This window comes from Nyctereutes procyonoides, unplaced genomic scaffold (assembly GCF_905146905.1).
Source record: "Nyctereutes procyonoides isolate TBG_1078 unplaced genomic scaffold, NYPRO_anot_genome, whole genome shotgun sequence".
Lineage (NCBI taxonomy): Eukaryota > Metazoa > Chordata > Mammalia > Carnivora > Canidae > Nyctereutes > Nyctereutes procyonoides.
Window position 1 is genome coordinate 31,520,432 of NW_026575140.1, and position 20,830 is coordinate 31,541,261.

Consider the following 20,830-nt stretch of genomic DNA (forward strand, 5'->3'; position numbering starts at 1 on the left):
TTCCGCTGCCCACCCGGCCTTGGGCACGTGCCCTGGCCCACCACCCACTCTATGGGAGCTGGGCTGGAGGGAGCTGGGGCGGAGCGAGGCTTCCCCCACAGACCACCCAGGGCCCTGGCTTTGGCTACTGCTGCTCTGAACCCCCACCCCCACCCCAGGCAACAGCAGCAGGTGGGAGAGCTGCTCCGAGGCACCCCATTCTGGGAGAAGGCAGGAACCTTCAGGAAGCCCACTGAGCACCTCCTGCCTAATCTTTATAACACCCCAGGGCCCAGGGTCACTGTGGGGCCAGGAGGGAGGGGCCCAGGGAGCCACCTGACACAAGCATGCTGGCTCCCACCTCACCAGAAGCCTGCCTCCCCCTACCCATGTGGGACAGGCTCCTACCTGTATGGCTGCTCCCCAGTGTGCGTCCTCAGGTGTCTCGTGAGGTTTGCTGATCGGGGGAAGATCTTGCCACAGTACCTGGAGTGGAGGCCCGGTGAGGGGGGCATTAGGCAGCTGCACTGCCATAGGTTCAGGCACCCATGAGCTTTACCGCTGTGGTTCCTCCAACTCGAGGTCTAGGGCCCGAGGCCCCACAGGGGGGCAGGGGGGCTCAGCCCACCCTGGCCTGCTCGGGCTGCGCCCCTTCCCCAGGCAGTGTGTCAGCCAGGGGGCCCGAAGGCGGCCAAGCTGGCTTGGACCTGCTAGGACAGGCTCATGCAGCCGGGGACAGACACAGCGGGAGTCTCTTCCCAACACTGGGCTTCCTGCCCAAACTCCAGGAGCCCGGGTTAAACGCTGACCAGCATGCCTTGGCTTGGGCCTGACTGGCAGGGCTAAGGCTACATCCCCTGTGCTCACAGGAGCACAGCTGGTGGGGGGCGGGCAGGGGACGTCCAGCCTCTGCAGACACACGTGTGGGCAGTTACTGCCATCGGCGAACGGACCACGTGTGGCCACCATGCTGTGCTGTGGCCGTGACAGCTTTTCCAGGGAGCCCGGGCTCCTGTGGCTGCCTGGCCGGAGCTGCCCTCCACCTCGCCCTTGCGCCCCACCTTACCTGCAGGTGTAGCGTTCCTTGCCCTTCCTGAGGATGGGGTCCGAGAGCGTGGGGGGCGGGGACCGGAAGTTGAAGGGGTGGTGGGGGAGGGGCTGCAGGGAGCTGCCCGAGTCCGCCTTCATGGCTGCAAAACTCTCCAGCTTGTCTGTCATGGTCTCGATGGCTGACATCTGCCGGCAGGACAGTGGGAGAGACGGGGCGGGGGGACCCCTGAGGAGGCCGGCCCCACCCCCAGGGCATCCCAAGTCCTCAGGGACGGGGCAAGGACCAGAAGCTGGAGCAGCCTCAGGCTGTGGGTGGAAGAGCCCTCTCCCAGGCTTCCTGGCCACCACGTGGATACTCTCACTTTCCGCAGCCAGCCCTGGGCCTGTCGTTCCCTGCAGCCCGGTGTCAGCCCAGGGCCCAGGCCGGGGGAGCTGGAGCCAGCCTCTGCCAGCCAGCATGCCTCCCTGCCTGGCTCAGGGCATACAGGGGGCAGGGGGCAGGCTCCGGCCTCAGGGGACAAGTCCCCTGACATCTGGCCAGCACTCCTGAGGGCTAGCTTCATTTAAAGACAGAATCACATCCTACTTTTCTCTCCTCTTCTCTCCCTCCCTCTCTCTCTCTCTCTCTCTCTCTTTCCCTCTTTCTCTCTTTCCATAAGACAGCTCCCTTCATCCTGGGTTAAAAGGGGCCTCGGGCCTGGGCAGTGTCCCCTAGTGGCAGCAGGCCACGAATGCCGGCAAAGTTCCTGGGGAATCCAGCAGCCTAGGGCTAGACACTGAACTGAACCTCAGGAGGACGATGCCCATGTGACCCAATGCGGGACATGGTGACATGGACCTGAGGAGCCAGCTCTCCGGGCCCTGGAGATGTCAAGGGCTGGCTTGGCTTGGGGAGGATTCGGGGGTGCGGCACTAGCCACTTCTCCCTGGTTGGCAGAGCTGTGATTGGAGCCCCCAATGGTGCCCATCCCCAAGGGCGTAGGTTTGGGACAGGATGGGGGAAGGGGGGTTGCACGGGCCTCAGGGCCTGTTCTGCTCTCCTTCCGCCCGGGAAGCCTGTGCCCTCCTCAGGTGCACGATGCTGCCAGCTGTGGGCTGCCCACCCTGTCCCTGCTGCCCAGCAGGTGGGAGCTACCGTCAGCACCGGGACATGGAACCCGGGTGCAAGGACCGCTGCCCACCTGGCTTCCTGTCTCAGTGTTAGCCGCGGCCTTGAAAGGTTCTGGAACTCTGCACACAGAGACTCCCTTGGAGCTCCAGAGGTGGTGAGGGTTTATGGTGCACCCTGCCCCCCAGGGGCTGCACACACGTGTGTCAGGTCTCCCCAACCAAAGGCCCTGGCAGGGTCCTGCCTGGCACCTCAACACCATGGGCTGATGCCTTCATCAGTAGTGAGCCCATACTTTGTAGAGGCCATCAGTTATCATGCCTGAGTGATGGCCTGACCTCAGACCATCTAATTAGGTGGCTTCCTGGTCCTCGTCCCATCCCCCTGCCTGGCACTCTGGCTTGGGGGCAGGCAGTGGGGGTGGCAGGGCTGGGGGTGGGGGGGTTCGTGGGCAGGAGAGACAATGGGCAGCCGGCCCCCTGCCAGGCCTCCCATCCTCAGGCCTGGGCGGGTCTCCCTGAGGCTGCCTGCAGGTCTGGCCTGGTGGGCCTGCTCCGCCTGACCAGATATTCCCGGCGGGGCTCCCACAAACACAGGATGCGCCTGGCGGGCTTGTCGGCTCTTTCCAGCCCGACCCGAGGAAAATCAGGGGAAGTTATTAAGCAAACCCTCTGGCCTGGTGAAACAATGGGAGGCCCTAAGTTTAGCTGTGAACCCAGGCAGGGGGCAGGTTTCACCATGGGGCTGTTTGTCCAAGGTGGGAAGGACCAAGAAGCAGAACAATGCTTCAGCCTGGCTCAGGCCGCCCCCACCAACTCAGCTCCCAGGACCCCCGAGTGTGCTGGGGGAGGTCTGTGGCTCTGGGAAGGATGCTGGGCCCCAAGGAGTCAGGACAGGTGGGCTCTGGGGGTATGAGGCCGGCTGTGCTCAGGATTGCCTGTGGGGGGGTGTGTGGCCACTGTCCAGAGGAGGAGGTTCTCTTTCCCAGCCCCATCCTTAGTCTCGGCGGACAGGCCTGCCATTGCCTGCAGCCCTGGGGGGCGGTGCTCCTCCTGCCCACCACCTGCTGGACCCCTGTCCTTGCAGCCAGTCTATCTGATTCTGTCCTGTTCCCTTCCCCCCTGCCCTCCCACCCCATCCCCCATGCCCACTGGGTGCCCACTGGGTGCCTGCTGTGCTCAGATCTCTGCTCTCCTGGTCTTATGTATGTGTCCTGCTCACACCCGTGCCTCCTGGATCTCTCTCTTTCATCCCCAATCCCTGGACTCTCTGCATCTGAGCATCTGTCCACTGCTCCTCCTGGTGCCTGAACTGTGGGTCAGTGAGGGGCCCCGCAGTCTGGGGTCTTTGGTCACCTCCGAGGGACCCACGGGCTGCCCACAGAGCACCATGCTCCTTCCTCACATGTCCTGGCCCATCTCATCCTCTTCAGCCTCATGGGGACCCATCAAGGCTGCAGGGAGAGAATTCCCTGCGCACCTGCCGGGCAGGGGAACTGAGGCCCGCCTTAGGTGTGGCTGGGTCTGAACAGAAGCTCAGGGAGCCTGCCCCTTGCAGAGACTGCCTGCCTGGGCAGCCCATCTGGAGACCACACCCCGCTGCCCTCCCCCCTCCCGGGCCTGGCGTGCCACAGGTCTTACCTGGGGGTGGAAGAGCAGTGGGGACGGCCGCAGATACTTCTCCTTCAGGACTCCCACGGGGTCGGTCACCTTCCGCTTCTCTACCCTGCTGGACAACAACGCAGAGGGTTACGTACCTCACCGAGCCGCCCGGGGCTGCGCACGAGGGTGCCCGCCTGCACCCCAGCAGTCACAGGGCTGGGGGCCTTAGCACGGATGCAGGGGCCTCGTGTCTCCCTGACAGTGTGTGTGGGGGGGTTCATGACCGAGCACACCTGCTCACCTCCACGGCCTCTGAGCCCATACCTGGCCTGAATGCTCGCTTCACCTCCTCTACATGCTCCCTATCTCCACACCCAGGTCCTGACCCTGGCAAGGCTCCGCTGATACCCCCAACCACCCCAACTGTCATCCCGCAGAGTCCCCAGGGCCTCCCTATAGCTGCCACGTGGGGTCTACCTACAAACTCGCAATGGCTGCTGGAGAGGACAATTCTAGAGTATTTTCCGAATGCTGCTGACAACTCTGTTCATCACAGAGCAAGTGGAGGAAGCAGCCAGGGCAGGGCGCTGAGGTCCCTCTTCACACTGTCTCGTAGTAAAGCCAGCCTCAGCAACCTCGTGGGGGTGGGGGTTCACAGAGTGGCATGTAGGGAAACCTGCCACTTCTCCGCACACACATATGGCCCTGCTGCGCAAACCCTATACCAGCCGCTCCGTCGTGTCTGTGCGAGGGCCTGGCTCTGCTGCACAGCTGCCCACCAGGGACCGGCTGGGACACCGAGCAGAGCACGAAGGGGTGATGGCACCAGGAGAGGAGGAGAAGCTGCAGAAGGACAGCACAGCCACCCAGGGAGCATCCCCCCAGGCCTGGGGCCACAGGGAACCCTGCAGGACCACCAGCCTGGCCCAGCAGGAGAGGGTGTGAAGGGTCCCTCACCCCCAGAGAGGCAGTGTCCATTGTGTGGGAAGTTGGCGTGGAGGGCAGCTTGCTCTGAAGGGCCTACCCAGGGCCATCTTCAAAGCTGGGCCATGTTGGATGCAGCCTTTCAGCAAGACGCTGTAGTGTTGGTGGCATGAGCCTATAGCAGGGGGACCCACCTGGGAGGGGGTGTGTGGGGTCTGTGTTAGGCTGGCTCCTGAGCAACCAAGGCCAGCTGACTCCAGGCAGCCACTGGTGGCCCTGTGTGCTGAGTGCCAAGGGGGTGGCTGCCTGGCTGTATTAGGGTTCCCTGAGCCTGGGGGATGGAGGATTGTGGGTTGTGTGTGTTAAGGGTGAGTAGGATCTGGGGGCTGGCCTGTGGGGCTGGTGTGGAGTTTTCCTGGAGTCACCCAGGAGCAGAGGAGGGCCCCAACCCCTAGCTCCAGGGCCCAGCCTGTGGGCAGTTGTGGTCATCCACAATTTGTGTGAAGAGGGACCTTCCAACACCACACATGCTTGTTTACCTTGATGGGCTTGGGGGTGGCAGGGAGACGATGTGGGGGTAACCTGTACCTGGATACTTTGCTGGCATCTACGTGCAAAGTTGGGACACAGGGATCCCCTCCCTTAGCCGATGGACCTCAGATCCAACGGCCATAGCCAGAGACATGCTCTCAGGGGTCTCAGGGGACCCCTGATAGACCTCACCATCTGTTCTTCTAGCTTCCAGACAAAGGCCCATGGCCCTAACCAAGGTGAGAGGGGGCAGGGGAGCAGTGAGGGCCTGGGGAGAGGGCAGGGGGATTGGGGACAGAGCAGTAGGATGTTAATTCAGAGCCTACTGATTCCAGCTCTGTGGCCTGAGTGGAAGTTCCTGTCACCCTCCTGTCCTCTACATTAGGGTTGCGTGTCTCATGGGGCCCTGGAGGGTCTCTCCCCAGGCCCCCTGATGGCACATTTGCCCCAGAAAGCTAAGGAGCACCTTCAGCAGGTGCAAGTCACCACTTGTCAACAAGCGTCTGGTCAACTCTCTCAGACCATCTAAGGATGGCATATTCTGAACAAAACACCTAGAGAGGCATGTTTTCCGTCTCCTGTGATGCAGATGTCGGCCCCGAAAGGAAATAGCACTGGCTGGACACAGGCGTCCCCAACCGGCCGCTGACTTGCTCTGGCTTCATTCTGCCCCACAAGTACCCTCAGCTGCTGTGGGCTGTTCACCTGCACACCCGCCTCTTTACCTGCACAGTGCAGAGAATACAGGTCACATGTGCCCATCTCCCCGAGCGCTGGGTGTACATGCATGTCTGCATGTGGGCCTGTCCACGTGGGCATGGGCCTGAGCCTCACAGCGGCACCCTGCGCAGGTTCTTGGATCTGAATGCCTGCCCCAGGCCCACCCCATGCACAGCCCTCTCTCCTCCAGGCTTGGCCAGCCCGGCACCCGCAGGACACGTGTGATGGGGATTGGACCCCTCCACCTAATAAACCCACCTGATCAAAGCCCAGACTTTGCACCTGCCCAGAGCTTGGCGAGGGGAATTAAATTTGCCTCTCACCAGAAGGGCTATCACAAAGGTGGGTGCTTATTTTTTGCAAACCCTCTAGAGCTTCCTCCTCCTCATCGTCCTCTTCCTCCTCTTCCCCCTCTTCCTCCTCCTCTCTCCTCCCCTCTGGTGCTCCAGTGGCTTCCCTGGGCCACCAGAAACCCCAGTGGTGGCTCCAGGGGGCCAGTGGGGACCACCAGGGCAGCCTCAGGGAAGTGCAGGCTCTGGGAGCAGAGGAAAGAGCACGGATCTGAGTTTTGCCGAAGGCAGAGCTGGTCCAGAGAAGACGGCTGGAGGCCGAGGGCGGCCCAGGTGAGGTCTGAGGGGAGGCTGGGAGTCCCCTGTGGCTCTTGGCCCAGCTGCCCAGCCAGGCCAGGGCCCCTTTGGGAGAGCAGGGAAAGGCGGGGCGTGTTAATACCTGTAAATGGGGTCCATGAAAAAGGGCGACGGCTTGGCGTAGTGTAGGGAGGGCTGCTGGGGCAGCTGCGCCGGGCATGCCTTGGGCAGCCCCTCCCCAGCCCCCAGCTTGCGCTCCCCGTAGATGTGGTTCTTGCGGGGCTCCCGCCCCCCTCCATTCTGGCTGGCTCGGACACGGCTGCCAATGCTCAGGTCCAGCGGCTGCTCCTCCCCGGATGCCGGGGCCGGGGGCACCTTGGGCGCGGGCAGCACGGGCTTTGCCTCTTTTGGTTTGGTGGTGAGGTCGAAAGGGGACTCGGCGCTGGGGCCGCCCACCTTGAGGGCGTCCCGGGGTGACCGCGGCTCGGCCTTGACCAGGAGGTTGTGGGCGAGGGAGCGGTCCGCGAAGGGGCAGAGGGCGGGGGGGAAGTTGGGCAGGAACTGGAAGGGGAACACGGAGTGGTAGGGCAGCGAGGCCAGCTTCTTCTCCTGCATGCCCACGAAGCCGGGGCCGAAGTACTTCTCGGCGATGGAGGCGATGGCCTTGATGGAGTCGCCCGCGGCGCCCGAGGCGGCCAGCAGCTGCTCGTCGGGCGGCGGGAAGAAGGCGTGCTGGGAGTAGAAGACCGGCAGCTCGGCCGCCGCGGTCGGGGCCCCCGGGGCCGCCGCGCCGCCCCCGCACTCGGGCTTGGCCTCCACCGCCTTGCCCTTGTCCTTGGCCTTGTCCCGGTCGCTGTCCACATCGCTGTCCAGGTCCGAGCCCGTGCCGGTGGTCGTGTCCAGGTCGGTACCCGTTGTGGTGTTGACGTCCTCAAAGTCGCTGCCGTCGGACATGTCGCTGCCTCTCGTCTTGAGCTTGTCTGTGTAGGAGTCGTCCAGGCGGCGCTCAAACTTGTCGTCGGGCCCCGCAGCAGCCGTGGCGCCCTGGCCGCTGCTGCTGACAGCGGACACGAGGGGCAGCGCCGGGTTGCCCAGGGGGCTGGGGAGCTTGGCATCCTGGGTGTGGTTCAGGGGGCTCTTGAGCAGCGGCGTGGGAGGTAGCAAAGGCGGCCGGGGGTACAGGGATGGAGGGAAGATGCCCGGGAAGCCCGGGGTGAGTGCGGGGAAGGCAGGTGGAGCCGCCGAGAAGGGCAGGCTGCCGGGGTGTGGCCTGGATGGGAAGTACTCGTTGAAGCCCAGGCTGGCGTGGTTGAGGGTTGGGGGGGGCTTGGCCTTGTCCATCATGGGGCTGGCGGTCAAGGGCAGACCCGGGGCGAAGATGCCGCCCGGCGTGTAATGGTTCTTGCCCTCACAGAAACGCCGGTGTTTGTTGAGGGAGGAGGTAGTGCTGAACATCTGCCCGCAGTCCTTGCACTTGATCTGCGTGCGACAGTCGGCGTGCATCCGCTTATGTCGGCACAGGTTGGAGAACTGTGTGTAGGACTTGTGGCAGACCTCACCTAAAACATCAGCAGAGAGCAAACACAAACACGATATGAAATTACCAGGAAACCCTGTGGGGGGCGGGGGGCTGGGCGTGGTGGCGGCCACTGCCATCCGGAGCCGTGAGTGCTGATGGGTGTGGCACATGTCACAGTGTATGGACCTGTCTGAGCGTGCACAATGTGTGTGTGCATGTGTAGGTGTGTGTATGTGTCTGCGTGCATGCTTGCAATGCGTGTACATGTACCTATGGGTATGCGTATGTGCATGTCATGAGTGTCCGTGCACATGCATTTCGTGTGTGTGCTGTGTCTGCCCATGTGCATGAGTGTGTGTGCATATGTGTCTGCCTGCATGCTTGTATGTGCATGTACCTGTACCTATGGGTATGTGTGTACATGTGTACTTTGTGTGTGTGCTGTGTCAGCACGTGTGAATGAGTGTGTGCATGTGCACACACCTATGTGTGTGTGCATGCATCCCACCCTGGGGCTGAGCTCCAGTGACCAGCACTGGCTTCCCACCTGGATAGATCTCAAGGCTCCTCGACCTTTCTCAGTGGAAACTGGGGTACCTCTGCTATTTGTGCCATTTCCCGCCAGGAATGTTTGTCACGTGGAGCTGAGGTCCTCTGAGATCACTCCCAGGGTGGATAAAGCCATGGTGTGTAGCCATATGTGCACTGGTCCCCCTCAGCGGGGTTGGTCCTGCAGGGGTTGGGGGAAACCCCAACCACCAGATTGCCTCTCCTGCACTCTGTCCGGGGAGAGAGGCCTCAGGGGGGACCAGCCCACTCGGGGGAGTCTCTGGGAGTCTGGGCTCCCACTGGCGTGCAGTGGCCACCGACTGGGCCTGGCTTAAAGCTGGGGACAGGAGGGACACCCAGGCAGGGCTGCGTGGAGTGGGGCTGGCTTCATGTTTGAGTTAAGTGAAGCCTCCCCATATTGGGATGTGGAAGTGGCGCCAGGCTCAGGTTGATGGACACTGGCCTGGGCTCTGGACAAGATGGGTGATAGCCAGCCAGAGCCACTGGGGGGCCCCGGGGACCCCATCTTGCCACTTTCCCGAGGCCTAGGAGTTGAGTGCTGTCAGAAAATCACCAGCTTTTCTTTCTTTCTTCCTTCTCTTGTTTTTCTAACCAGAAAGGGAGGAACACACACGCGCGCGCACATACACACACACACACACACGTATGTTGCTCTCTGCAGGACAATTTGCTTCCTAAATGCAGCCCGGTGGAAACAATGGATCCAGCCTGTTTCTCGTTCACCACAAATCCTGCCTGCCTGGTGCCCTGCTATTCTAGCCGGCGCCCGGCCCTACACCACCGAGTTCTTTCAGCACGGTATCTATTTCTATAAAGGGCCCTGCCTTCCCGTCATCTGCATGGTGGGATGCTTTCAAGGCTGAGGGGCAAGAGCACGGCCTCATTGGATCACATCTGCCCTCTTTGTGGGAGGGGTGGGGGCGGTGGCTGATTCAGAGGTGCCGGGCCACAGAGCCAGTCCATAAATACACTTGGGTCACCCACCCGGCCTGGGGGAGCAAGGCCATTTCTCAGCTCAGGCCTTGCTGGACCAACAAGTGACACTGTGCTGCATCTGGCCCAGCTTGCCAGTGCCTGGTTACTGGCTGCTGCCAACCTGAGCTTGGAAACTGGCCTTGACCAGGACCCCCACCTGGGGCAGCTTCCCGAAGGGCCCTGGGCCAGCCCCATGCCTGGCTGTGGGGAGCCTGGGACCCTCAGCTCTCACCCCCCCGCTCACATGATGGTGGGGTCCAGCAGAAATGCCAGGGCTACAGAGACACCTCTGAGAGCCTGAGGTCCCCAGAGCCGGTGGAGGGAGGTGGCTGCCCAGAGGGGCTGAGGATGACCTGGGCAGCCCACAGTGGACTGGACGTGAGAGGGTGGCCTGGCAGAGGGTGCCCTCAGGCCCTGGCAGGGTGCGGGGGGGGGGCCCTGGCCACTGCTCACAGGTGTTTCCTTTCTGTGTAGGGCACGTGAGTGGGTACACACACACACTCACTCTAGAGAAGGTTCTTTTGTGCAAAGTGCCCACAAGGAGACTGACCAGCCGTGTGCCCAGATACTGCCCTCCTGTGCACCCCCAGGGAATGAATGCTGCCACAGCCATGTGGTCCACGAGGACAGGGCGTAGGGGCTCCTAGGCAGGTTTGACTGCAGGACCGAGTGTGCTGTGTGTGTGCACCCAGGCAGTGCCCAGCAGTGGATGCAGTCTGTGCTCACTAGTGACTGTGTTGCTGTGAGCCTGAGCCCCTCCCAGCCACCCATCTTTCCTGAGAGGTGCCATGTTGTCTGTGCCCCCTGCTTGTTTGCAGAGCTCAACGTGGCCTTTACCAGGGGCCAAAGGATGCTCAGCCGTGGCTTGGAGGATGTGCAAAGTCACATTTCACATGTCCCATTCTTGAAATTTGTGCCACCCTATCTGAACGACATGTCTATGCAAGCAACCTGCTCATGTGTGGGGTTTTCTCTCTAGCTTCACCCCTTTAGCCAAAAGCCAAGGCACCCAGGCAAGCGTGCAGCACAGACAGGAGGTGGGGGTGCTGCCACCTGGTGGGCCTGGCCAGGCTGCTTGCGCTCTGCTGGTCCCCACTGGAGTCCCCAGTGCCAGCAATGGAAACAGTGGGCTCAGATCCCAGGAAGGCATCGTGGTTCCTGGAACTTACATGATTACATACACTTCAAGGACACATCACAAAACTTTGTCTAAGTGCCCAGGAAGGTAGTGACTTCTGAACCTATGCACGGTTTCCTGCTCCTAAGCTTACCTAAAAACTCCAAGCTACTATTTGATGTCTCACAGTGGGACTTCCTGAGACTCTCATCCACGGAAAGCAGGACATGCTCCTCTGGTCCCTGTCATGGCTCCCAGCCCCCATCCCACCCTCCCAAAGGGAACACGCTCTGCTGCACCACTGCTCACGGTCTCTATACAGAATCTGCAGGTGACAGGGGCAATGACCCCAGAACACTGGTATCTGCCTCTAGCCGGGCAGTGGAAGCTTGGGCTGGGGATAGTGGGCAGGAGGAGGGCACAGCCTCAGGCACCCAACAAAGGCTTGACCTGCCAGTCTGCATGGTCCCTTTGGGGCCGCTGTCATGCACCTGAACATCATTGGGGATACCACTCCAAACCCCTGCCCCAAGCAACCAGGGTTACTCCTCTCACACTGATGCCATCAGGTGTGAGGGGTTCCAGCCCCTGGCCAAGGCTCAGGGGTCAGGTTGGGGCTGCAACCCCAGCTCTGTAGGGCGGTCATGAGCACCTGGTCACTTAGTGTCCACAAGCTCAGTTTCCATGTCTGTCAGGTGGAGACAGTGTGGCCCTTGCTTGGTGAGAATTTTTGAATATGTTATGAGCTTCTGTGTGTGGATGATGGCTACCTGCAATCCACGTGAACCACCTCGCGTAGTCTCCAGTGATGTGAGGACTCAGCACAATTCGTGTGATGACCCTGCATGACCTTGTGTGGAGGATGAGCTTATAACCTCGTGTGGGTGATGATAGTGAACAAACTTGTGCGGGTGATGAGCCTGCACGACCTCATGTGGATGATGATAGTGAACAGCCTTCTGTGGGTGATGAGCCTGCATGATCTCATGTGGAGGATGAGCCTTCACAACCTCAGGTGGAGGATGAGCCTGCAGGACCTTGTATGGGTGATGAACCTGTACGACTTCATGTGGAGGATGAGCCTGCACGTGAACAACTTTGTGTGGGTGATGAACCTGTACGACCTCATGTGGATGATGACCCTGCATGACCTCGTGTGGGTAATGATCCTGCATGACCCCGTGTGGTTGATGAGCCTCACAACCTCATGTGGATGATGACAGCGAACAACCTCCTACAGGTGATGTGCCTGCACAACCTTGTGTGAGTGATGACAGTGAACAATTTTGTGTGGGTGATGACAGTGACTAGTGTCATGTGGGTGATGAGCCCGCACAGCCTCGTGTGAATGATGACAGTGAACAACCTCGTGTGGATGATGACAGTGCAAATCACATGAAATGATGGCTTAGCACTATCTTATGTGAATGAGTCAGCACACCTCTAGGTAGAGAGGAATCCTCTGTGGCTTCCAAACTCACTGAGAATAAGGATCATGCTCCCATTCTGGTTCACATGGTCCTGAAGACCTGGCCCTTGTGACCTCTGTCCTCTCTCCTATTACTCCCCCTCACCTCCCCAAAAACATGCTGGCCTCAAGGCCTCTGTGCTCCCAGTCCCCATCCCCTGCTAGCACCCCCTCAGCTCACACCTACCTTTCCTCCAGGTCTGTGCTAGAATGCCTCCCTTTGACAAGCCATCCTGTCCCCCCACTGTATTCACAGGACGAGCACCCACTTGGGCCAGTCTGAGGTCTTGGAGAGCCTCCTAACCCTGTGCCACCATCTCTAGGCTGATATACCTGTCTTACGTGTCATTACTGTTCATATGGCTTAGCATGTATCTCCTGTACTGCATGTAAGCTCCGTGGGGACAGTGGCATTTACAGCTGGCCCCTGCTGCCCTGACAGCACAGGGAACACAGGCTGGCCTTCCTAAGGCTGCTGCAGGGATGAGCAGAACTCCATGTGTGTCACTGGGATCTTCATGCCTCCTGGAGCTCAGTTTGGGGTGTGAGTACAGGGGAGAGAAGGGGAATGGGGGTGGGGTGGGCTGCTGAACCGGTCCTACCACACTGCCTACCACCCACCTCTGGCCACTGTAGGGTAAGCAAGGGGAGGAGCCAAGAACAGCAGGAGGGAAAAATGAGGCCACAGCAAGAGAGATGGATCACAAGATGAGCAGGTGCGGCAGAGCAAAGTGGTGAAGAGGCGGTACCAGGAGAGTGTCCGGGGCCTGGGCTTCACCCAGCAGAGGTTTCTGAGCAAGCAGGGGTCCTGCGAATGGGAGAGCCCAGGGGTTTCATGCCTTGGCCTGACCTCCGAGCAACCCCCCACGGAGGCCAGGCTGGGGGACCACTTACATATGAAAGGTTTGACGGTGCTGTGGATGTGCTTGTGCTGCTTGAGGCCCGAGGATGTGGCAAATGTCTTCCCACAGTCGGGGCAGGCATGAGCCCGGGCGCCGACGTGCTGGGAACGGATGTGCCGCTGCAGGTTGCTGGGGTCCGTGAACACCTGGGGGGATAGACATCATTGCTCACTCCCCTGTTGGCCCTGTTCTGGCCTCTGTTGGGTGGGGCTCTCATTGCTGCTCTGGTCCCTGCACCGAACCTGGCTGAGAGGGGTCTCTGCTGTAGGGATGGGTGACCCCCCCCCCTTGATGACCTGAGGTAAGCTGCCGAGCCTCCCCCTAGACTCTGTGCCTTTGACAATAATTCCTGGGGCAGCTGTGGCCGGGATGTTGGAAGTGGGAGCTCAGAACATGATTTTGTAAGCAGAGTAGCTCGGACACCCTGGTGGGGGCAGGAGCCCACCCCGGAGAGGATGGGGTCTTGTCCCCCTGGCCTGCTCCCTAGCTGTGTGACCTGGTGTGACCTGGCGCATTCCCTCCTTCCCTGAGGGACCCAAAGGGCTTCAGGTGTCTTGTCTGCTCTGCATACTTCATCTGCGTTTCCGTGGGGAGTGCGGGTGGGAGCAGCAGGTGCACATGTGTGTTACCTTCACACAGTTTTCACATTCGAAGCGCTTGCCACTGTCGTGGGACATCTGGTGTCGGATGAGGTTGGACTTCCAGTTGAAGGCCTTGGGGCACTGATCACACTTGTACTCTCGCTCCTCCGTGTGCACAACCATGTGCTGCTCCAGGCTGTGCACGGACAGGGGACAGGAGTCATGGGGGGCCTGCCTGCCCCCTGCCTACTGTGCCCCCTGGGCCCCCCAACCCTGCTGGGAGCCAAGAGAGAGTCCCGGCAGCCTGTCTGTCCACCCCCTGCCCCCAGAAAGGGCTACTGGACGGAGAGGCAGGGGCAGCCCTCCCTTATCACGTGAGGAGGAAGCAATGCCTGCACACAGCTCAGAGACCAAGCATCCGAGACCACTCCTCCAGGCAGCAGAGGCAGGGCAGGACCCCAGCCCACAATGCCCGGCTATACTTCAAGATGATCTTAACCTTGAGGCTAACCTTGGCCCTCAGAAAAGGGGTGCAGAAGCTCCCAACATTGCCACGAGCCCCAGAGTGGGGGTGAGGAGCAGGAAAGCCAAGGCCACCCTGGCCTACCCACCGCGTGCAACGAGGAGGCGGGCTGGGGTTGAACGCGTGGGTCTCCTAATGCGGCCTGATAAGGTGGGAAGATCCCAGCTGCTGGGAAGGGGCGGCTGTGCTCGGATGAAGGAGCAGCAACTGACCCCCTCCTCTCGGGGGACGTCCTGGTTCTCCTCCCGTCCCAGGTGTGACCGTTAATCTCCATGAGCAAAGCAGCAATACATCACGGCCCGTTAATTACGGGGCCCAGCCATCCATTTACATCAGAAACGCTTGGTTCTTGAGCACTGGCAGATTGTATCTTTTTCCCTGTTGTTAATTGTGATTTATGTGTTTATGTAAAGAAAACACGGACCCTCTTGAGCGGCGCTTACCGCTGAGGGCCTCGGTTGAGATTTGCCCAAACGCTTATTTTCTCAGGCATCTGTTCAGGGCAGAGAGTTTCCCATCCCTGGGGGGGCCGTGGTGGGATTGGCGACTGGGTCCCAGCAACACCACAGCCAGTGCGTGACTTGGTGGGGTTTTACTCTGACCTTGCCAGACCGTCCTAGAGAAAGTCTCAAAGGCTGGTGGAGGGGGCCTTGGAAAAGTTGTCATGCTTCCCTGGAGCAATGGGACCGCAGCCCTGGTGCTCTTTGCACAAAGCCCAGGAGGTTCATCTTTCCTCGGGGTTCCCATGGGTCCTCAGAGCTCCCACTTCCCAGGGAAGGGCCAGTTTTTGCCTGTTTTAGGCTGACCATGTCCAGCTGTCTCACAGCTGGCCCAGCACACTGTGCCTGGGACAGGTGGGTTCCATCCGTGGGGAGCAGAGGCCAGTGCCTGGGTGTGGGGGTGGGTAAGGGATCACTGGGTGACCCCTACCAGCTGTTGCCCAGTGTGTGTCCAGAGGTCAGGCCAACCCCGGATCTGAGGGCAGCAGGGTGCTGCCATCCCCTGATCCTGGTCTTGGACTTTGCTACAGAAGTCTCCTTGGGGTCTGGCCTGCATTTCTCACTCTCCTCCCAGCCCGGCTCACAGCTGAGCCCTGACTCCAGAACAGCAGGGCTGGGTATGTCTCTCCCAGGCCACCTGCGGATCTTCTAGGGTGGGGGGCTCCAACCAGGGACTGGGCCTTCACAGCCAGAGCCAGAAATACCTATGGCCTTAGCCAGCCGCTCATGGGTCTGCTCCGTCCCTAATGCCTGATGGGTGGGCTGGGGTACCTGCCTCCAAGGTGTGCCACCTGGAGGTCACCCTTGTCTTTAGCTGTCTCTGGAGCTCTCAGCTCATCCGTGTGGACAGGACTGAGAGACAAGGACAGACCCCTGCCTTTCTTGGATCTCCCTCTGTGCTGGCTCGGGCTCCTGGGGTTGGGAGATGGGGGAGGGGAATGGGGCAGGGGTGGGGGCAGGGGAGGCGGCACCTGTATTTGTTGGGGAACATCCGTTCGCAGTCCTTGCACTCATGGGCCTGCTCACTGCCCCCGCTGCTGAGCCCCTCCGGCTTGAGCTCCTCGCCCAGGCCCTCATAGAGCGTGGCCCCCACGGAGCCGCATGCATACTTCCTGTGGCGCCGCAGGTCCAGCTTGGACTGGAAGAGCTCGTCACAGGCGTCACAGCGGAACGTGGGCTCCTCTGCTAGGAAGAGAGCAGGGGAGGTGGGTGGGGAGCATGAGACACAGGGCCCAGGCACCGGGCCCAGGATCGGGTGCAGGGGGACCCGGGCCCTGCCTCCCACATTGGCTGTTCCTGCTCCTGCTTCCTTCCTGGCTGCTTCCTGGACCGAGGTGTGGCTGCCCCAGGAGCCTGGGACCATGGGGACCCTGTGTCTGCATCGTCAGAAACACGGAGAAGCACTGGGCCCCACCCCGTGTGGCAGGAGGCCACCCTGGGCTCTCGAAGGCCCTGCAAACGGGGAGCAGAGAAGGAAGCTGGCGAGCACTTTGTTTATGAATTAGGAGAAAACACGCGGCAGAGCTCTAATGCATATCATAAATTACTGTCGTCAAGGTCAAACAAATTAAAAGGGGGGCAGCTATTATTAAGTTTACGAGACAGCATCCTGACCACTGTGCCAAGCCAAACAGTCAGCTCAAAGCCGTAAATTTCCCCGGGGAGACAACCTCAGGGGCCCATCCCCAGCCCCACCCCAGGCAACAGCCTACCAGTAGCTTCTCCCCAGAGCGGGTGTTCCCCTCCCTGCCCGAGGTGGGGAGAGAACACTTGCAATAAAAGCTTTTGCACAAATAAATGGAGAGATGTGCATGTGTGTGCTTGTAGCAAATGTGGGAATGCGTGTGTGCTTGTGTGCAGGCATGTAACTATGCAGGTGTGAATGTTGTGTGTCAGGTGAATGTGGATGTGCAGCTGTATGTGTGTGCACTGTGTGGCCCAGGTGTGCAGCTGGGACAGTGTGTCGAGTGTGTGTATTTGAACATATCTGTGTCCATGTCTGTACATCTTTGTGGGAATGTGCTGGTATATTTGGGCATCTACCCTGGTTTGTGTTGCTGTCCGTATATATTCATGTGCATGGCTGTGAGTGCGTACATGTGCTTCTGTATGTGGCTACATATGTGAAAGTTTATGTCTTTGCATATGTTCATGTTTGCATGCATGTGCATGAAAGTGTGTGTGGGTGCTAGGGCAGGTGCATGTGTCATGTATTAATCTGAATGTCTGCTTCAATGCACACATGTGTGCTGTATGCATGTGTATGTGCATGTTATGTATATACATTTGTGCACGGTTGACCATGTGTTCTGCATGTTAAGTGTGAATATGTTTGTGCATATTTGAATGTGTGCACATGTGTGTGAATATGCAGCTGGGTATGTGCACCTGTGTGAATGTGTGTGCAGTTGTTCATGTGTGCATGTATTTGCGTGTGAATATGCACGCATCATGTGACTATGTGTGTGATTGTTCTAGGGTGTGTTCGTGTGAATGTGTGTGGGCCAGCATGCCTATGTGTGCAGGAGTGATGTGTGCAGGAGTGATGTGTGCAGGAGTGAATGTGTCTTTGTGGACCTGGGAATGTGTGTGAGTGTGGATGTATGTGCCTATGTGTCCCTGTGCATGTGTGTGTGAGCATGTGTGCACTAAGCCTCAGTGACATCTGGCTAAATGTGGCCCCAAATGGCCTGACCCCGAGGGATGTAGAAGCCAAGGAGGCAGGGAGATGGAGGGGTGCAGACATGTTAGAGGGACACCATAAACATCTCAGAGTGCCAAGGAGAGGGTGAGGGAGCTTTGCAGCCTGGGCAGGGGGTCAGGGGAAGAGGCTGGGGAGAACGAAGACCACCTGCTCAGGACAGAAGCTTCACCGACAGTAATGGTGGAGGTGCCTCTCCCGGTGTCTGGCCACTCTTGGCATCTCCACCAGTGGGCACCTGGGTCCCCCCGATCCCTGACACCAAGGGGCAGACTCCATGGGAGCTGGCTCTGAGGTGCACCTGGTTGGGCCCTGGGCGCTTGGATGACACTCTTGGATGCACAAATATTACTTCTGTTCACATCCATGCATGGACGTGGATATCCAGGTGACAGGGAAGGGCCCTGGGGACAGGCCGGGCAGATGCTCAGAGGCCAGGTGTGGTGGCCTGCTTGCCGCTGAGAGCCCGCTCTCAAGGAAGCGTTTGTCTGGAGGAATACAACACCAGTGGGGAAAGGCAGCTCCCGCTGAGTCAGGTTACAGCATTCAGCCAGCACTGGGGCTGAGAGCATGGGGGCCGGCCTTGTTCAGGCTCTGGGGCTCGGAAGTCTCTGCCCCAAACATCTCCCAGAAAGGCCGTCCCTGGAGCTTGCCCAGACACACACGCTGAGCTGCAAAATGGATGGAGGGAGGCAAGGCAGCCTGTCCACACAAACTACAGACACGGGGCTGGAGGAGACAGGGAGGGAGGGTATGTCTGCAAACACAACGGCCGGCAGCACCCTGCATCCCTGCAAGAGCAGAGCAGGGGTGGGAGGAATGTGCGCCGCGGGGCCCGTGGCTGCCCAGAGTGCCAAGTCTGAGAAGACTCTAAAACAAAAGCCATCCAAGCACTGGGCTGGTCCCGGGCACCAGGGTGGACGCCAGGCAGCAAGCAGGCAGAGAGGGCAGCGGGCAGGGAGGATGCAAGTCTACAGAGTGGTGCCCTTGAAGTAGAACTCGGGCGTGTGAAGTCTTCAGGAGAAAGGTCCACTGGGAGAATGATGGAGCAGCAGGGCTGATGCTCAAGGTCTGGGAAGCGCCACGCAGCAGGCACCGTGCTAGGAACTCTATGGTGCTCAGACATCTGAGGCTCACATCAAATCCACGCGTGCCTGGGGGGAGACTTACGCCCGTGTTATGACGGGTAAATGGAGGCCGGGACAGACCGGGTGAGTGGCCCAGGGCACCCAGACAGGAGGTGGTAGAGCTGTGTAACCAGAGCCTGGGCACCGGGCGGGGCCCGGGAAGGAGGGAAGCAGAGTCCCAGCTTCCCGCGGGGCACCCAGAAGAGCGCCAGACGTGGCATGTGCGCTCGGAACGCCCCGGCATTCCCCTGCAGGCCCTCCTCGTCTTTAGAAATGTGGATTTCCTCTACATCTGAGGACAGAGGACACCATCTCAGAAGGGAGCCGGATACACAGACCCACAAAACTGCCCCTGTGGGTTTGTGCTGACTTCCTGGGGCCCTCCCACCACCGCCAGCACCGTGAGGAAGTGAGAAATGCCAGTTTGCAGTTTACTCTTTCTGGACCCAACTGGGAACAGTCACAGAGGTTGAGATTTGAAAACAAAGACAAGAAGAAATGCCAACCCCACCCATCCATCACACCGGTCAACTTACTCTCTCTGTTTTGATCTGGAATTTGGATTTAAAATGAAAACTGATCCCGATTCCCGCTCTGGCGGCATTTGAGTTTGAGGACATCGTGGAAGTGAGCGGGGAGGTAAACATTGCCCTCTTCCCCTGCCCTCTCATCCCTCCGCGGACCCAAGTTCAACCCTGAGTGAAGGTTGGAGCTGGGGGCTGGCTGTGCACAAGCCTCACCACCACCACCCCCATGCCGTGGTATGGACAGGTGTCCCAGCATCCTCCACGCAGGTAAGGCTGGCACACAGCACAGACGCTGGATGCACCACGAAGGATGCGCACAGCCCGTGCGGTTCCACTGCCCAGCATGATAATTCCATATTAAAAAAAAAAGCTAAAAGAATATGTTATACGGTTATATTATGTTACATCGTATTGTACAGCATTGTCGTCTATCATGTTGTTGCATTGTTATATTATATCATAATCCGCCTCATATGCTTTATATGCAATTCAGTGCATCCTCTTGACTTTTTATGGAGAGGGGGAAAAAGTTAACAATTTTGAGCCTTTCTCCAAAGAAAAGCATATTTGAATGGAAATGATTTTCTTTATTTTCTCCCAAGAGCAAGAAGCTTTCCTGAAAGAGAAATCTTTCCCCTCTCCGCTGAGAGTAAAAACAAAATAAAAAGTCGCTGGAACTAATGAATCCGAAAGTGGCTTCCCCCTGGTCTGAGTCACTTGCGGGGAAATTGGAAGTGCATTTCTTTACAAAGCTGCGGCTTTGAAAGAGCATTCCCAGGCTCAGATCTGCAGGCCCGGTCGGTGCTCTGTGCCCCCAGCGGGCTGGCAAACCAGGGGCCTCCATTTCTTCCAGGGTACCTGAATGCTGTACCCTGCCCCGCCAGCAAAGGCCCCTGCCCCCAACAGCAGCACACACAAAAAAATTGTGATTTGAAACTGAACTCCCTTCATCTAAATCTGGTGGGGGCCCGTGGGGGCCACTGGCTGGGGCAGGAGCTCCACGTTCTCCCCAAACCAGACCGGACCCATGCGTGGCCGCTGACGTGGCTTGTGTCAGGTCTGCGTCTGGCCCGTCTATCTGAAGTTCCATCAGCAACTTTTCATGGCAGAGCAGGAATGTAACAGAAAAATAAATCAGTGCCTAATGGCTTCAGAGAGCCGAGGGGGACACAATTATGTGGCATCTACATGCTAATCTACCAGACTGGAGACTCAAAAGCGCTCGAGAGCCCACTCCAAATTCCTGCCGTGATAAGGGGCCTCTGCATTTAGCTGGGGCTGGGATAAAAGATTTTTTATGATAATTATCTTAGTGAGGAACATTTTTGCATTTTCTTTCTGTGCGATTCTGAGTTTAGCTGGGGAGGGGGCGGCCGTTGGGGGGCAAGGGGGTGACCGTGACAGCAGAGAGTATGAAAAGTCAGACGTTTGATGCTGGACTATTATGTGTGGAAAGCAATTAGCCCACAAATGTTTGATGAATTATTAGGGAAATGCGGACCTAGCTTATTTAAGATTGGGGGCCGGGCTGGGGGGAGCGGGTGGTGGTGGTGGATGGCAATCAAGGTTTTTAAAACCTTTTGGAAGAAAGAAGTTTCATTATACAAACGAAATCTCGTCGCCGGGTGCTCCCCTGAGGTAAGTGGGTTTATCTTTCGGAGTTCTTGTGTGCTACCTGAGATCCATAGGTCTTTTCAACAATTATTATAAGGAAAACGAGACCATCCCCTCACGACCCAGACCCTCAGCCATTTATTTTTCTTTTCTCAACGGCCTAATTAAAACCAAACTTTAGAGGCACGTACAGATAGGATCCGGCT

At 58.9% G+C, this 20,830-nt stretch overlaps 1 protein-coding gene across 1 annotated transcript in view; it reads right to left on the bottom strand.

Annotated features, from left to right (window-relative positions):
• The window catches only part of PRDM16 (PR/SET domain 16), a 310,797-nt gene that overhangs the window by 14,565 nt on the left and 275,402 nt on the right, over positions 1 to 20,830 (bottom strand). Inside the window, exons 6-12 of the mRNA XM_055306780.1 lie at positions 15,627 to 15,840; positions 13,681 to 13,828; positions 13,044 to 13,197; positions 6,643 to 8,059; positions 3,778 to 3,862; positions 1,046 to 1,215; positions 388 to 465 (exon numbers count right to left, since the gene is read on the bottom strand). Of these exons, the coding sequence (XP_055162755.1) occupies positions 388 to 465; positions 1,046 to 1,215; positions 3,778 to 3,862; positions 6,643 to 8,059; positions 13,044 to 13,197; positions 13,681 to 13,828; positions 15,627 to 15,840 (2,266 nt within the window). The remainder of the gene's footprint in view (positions 1 to 387; positions 466 to 1,045; positions 1,216 to 3,777; positions 3,863 to 6,642; positions 8,060 to 13,043; positions 13,198 to 13,680; positions 13,829 to 15,626; positions 15,841 to 20,830) is intronic.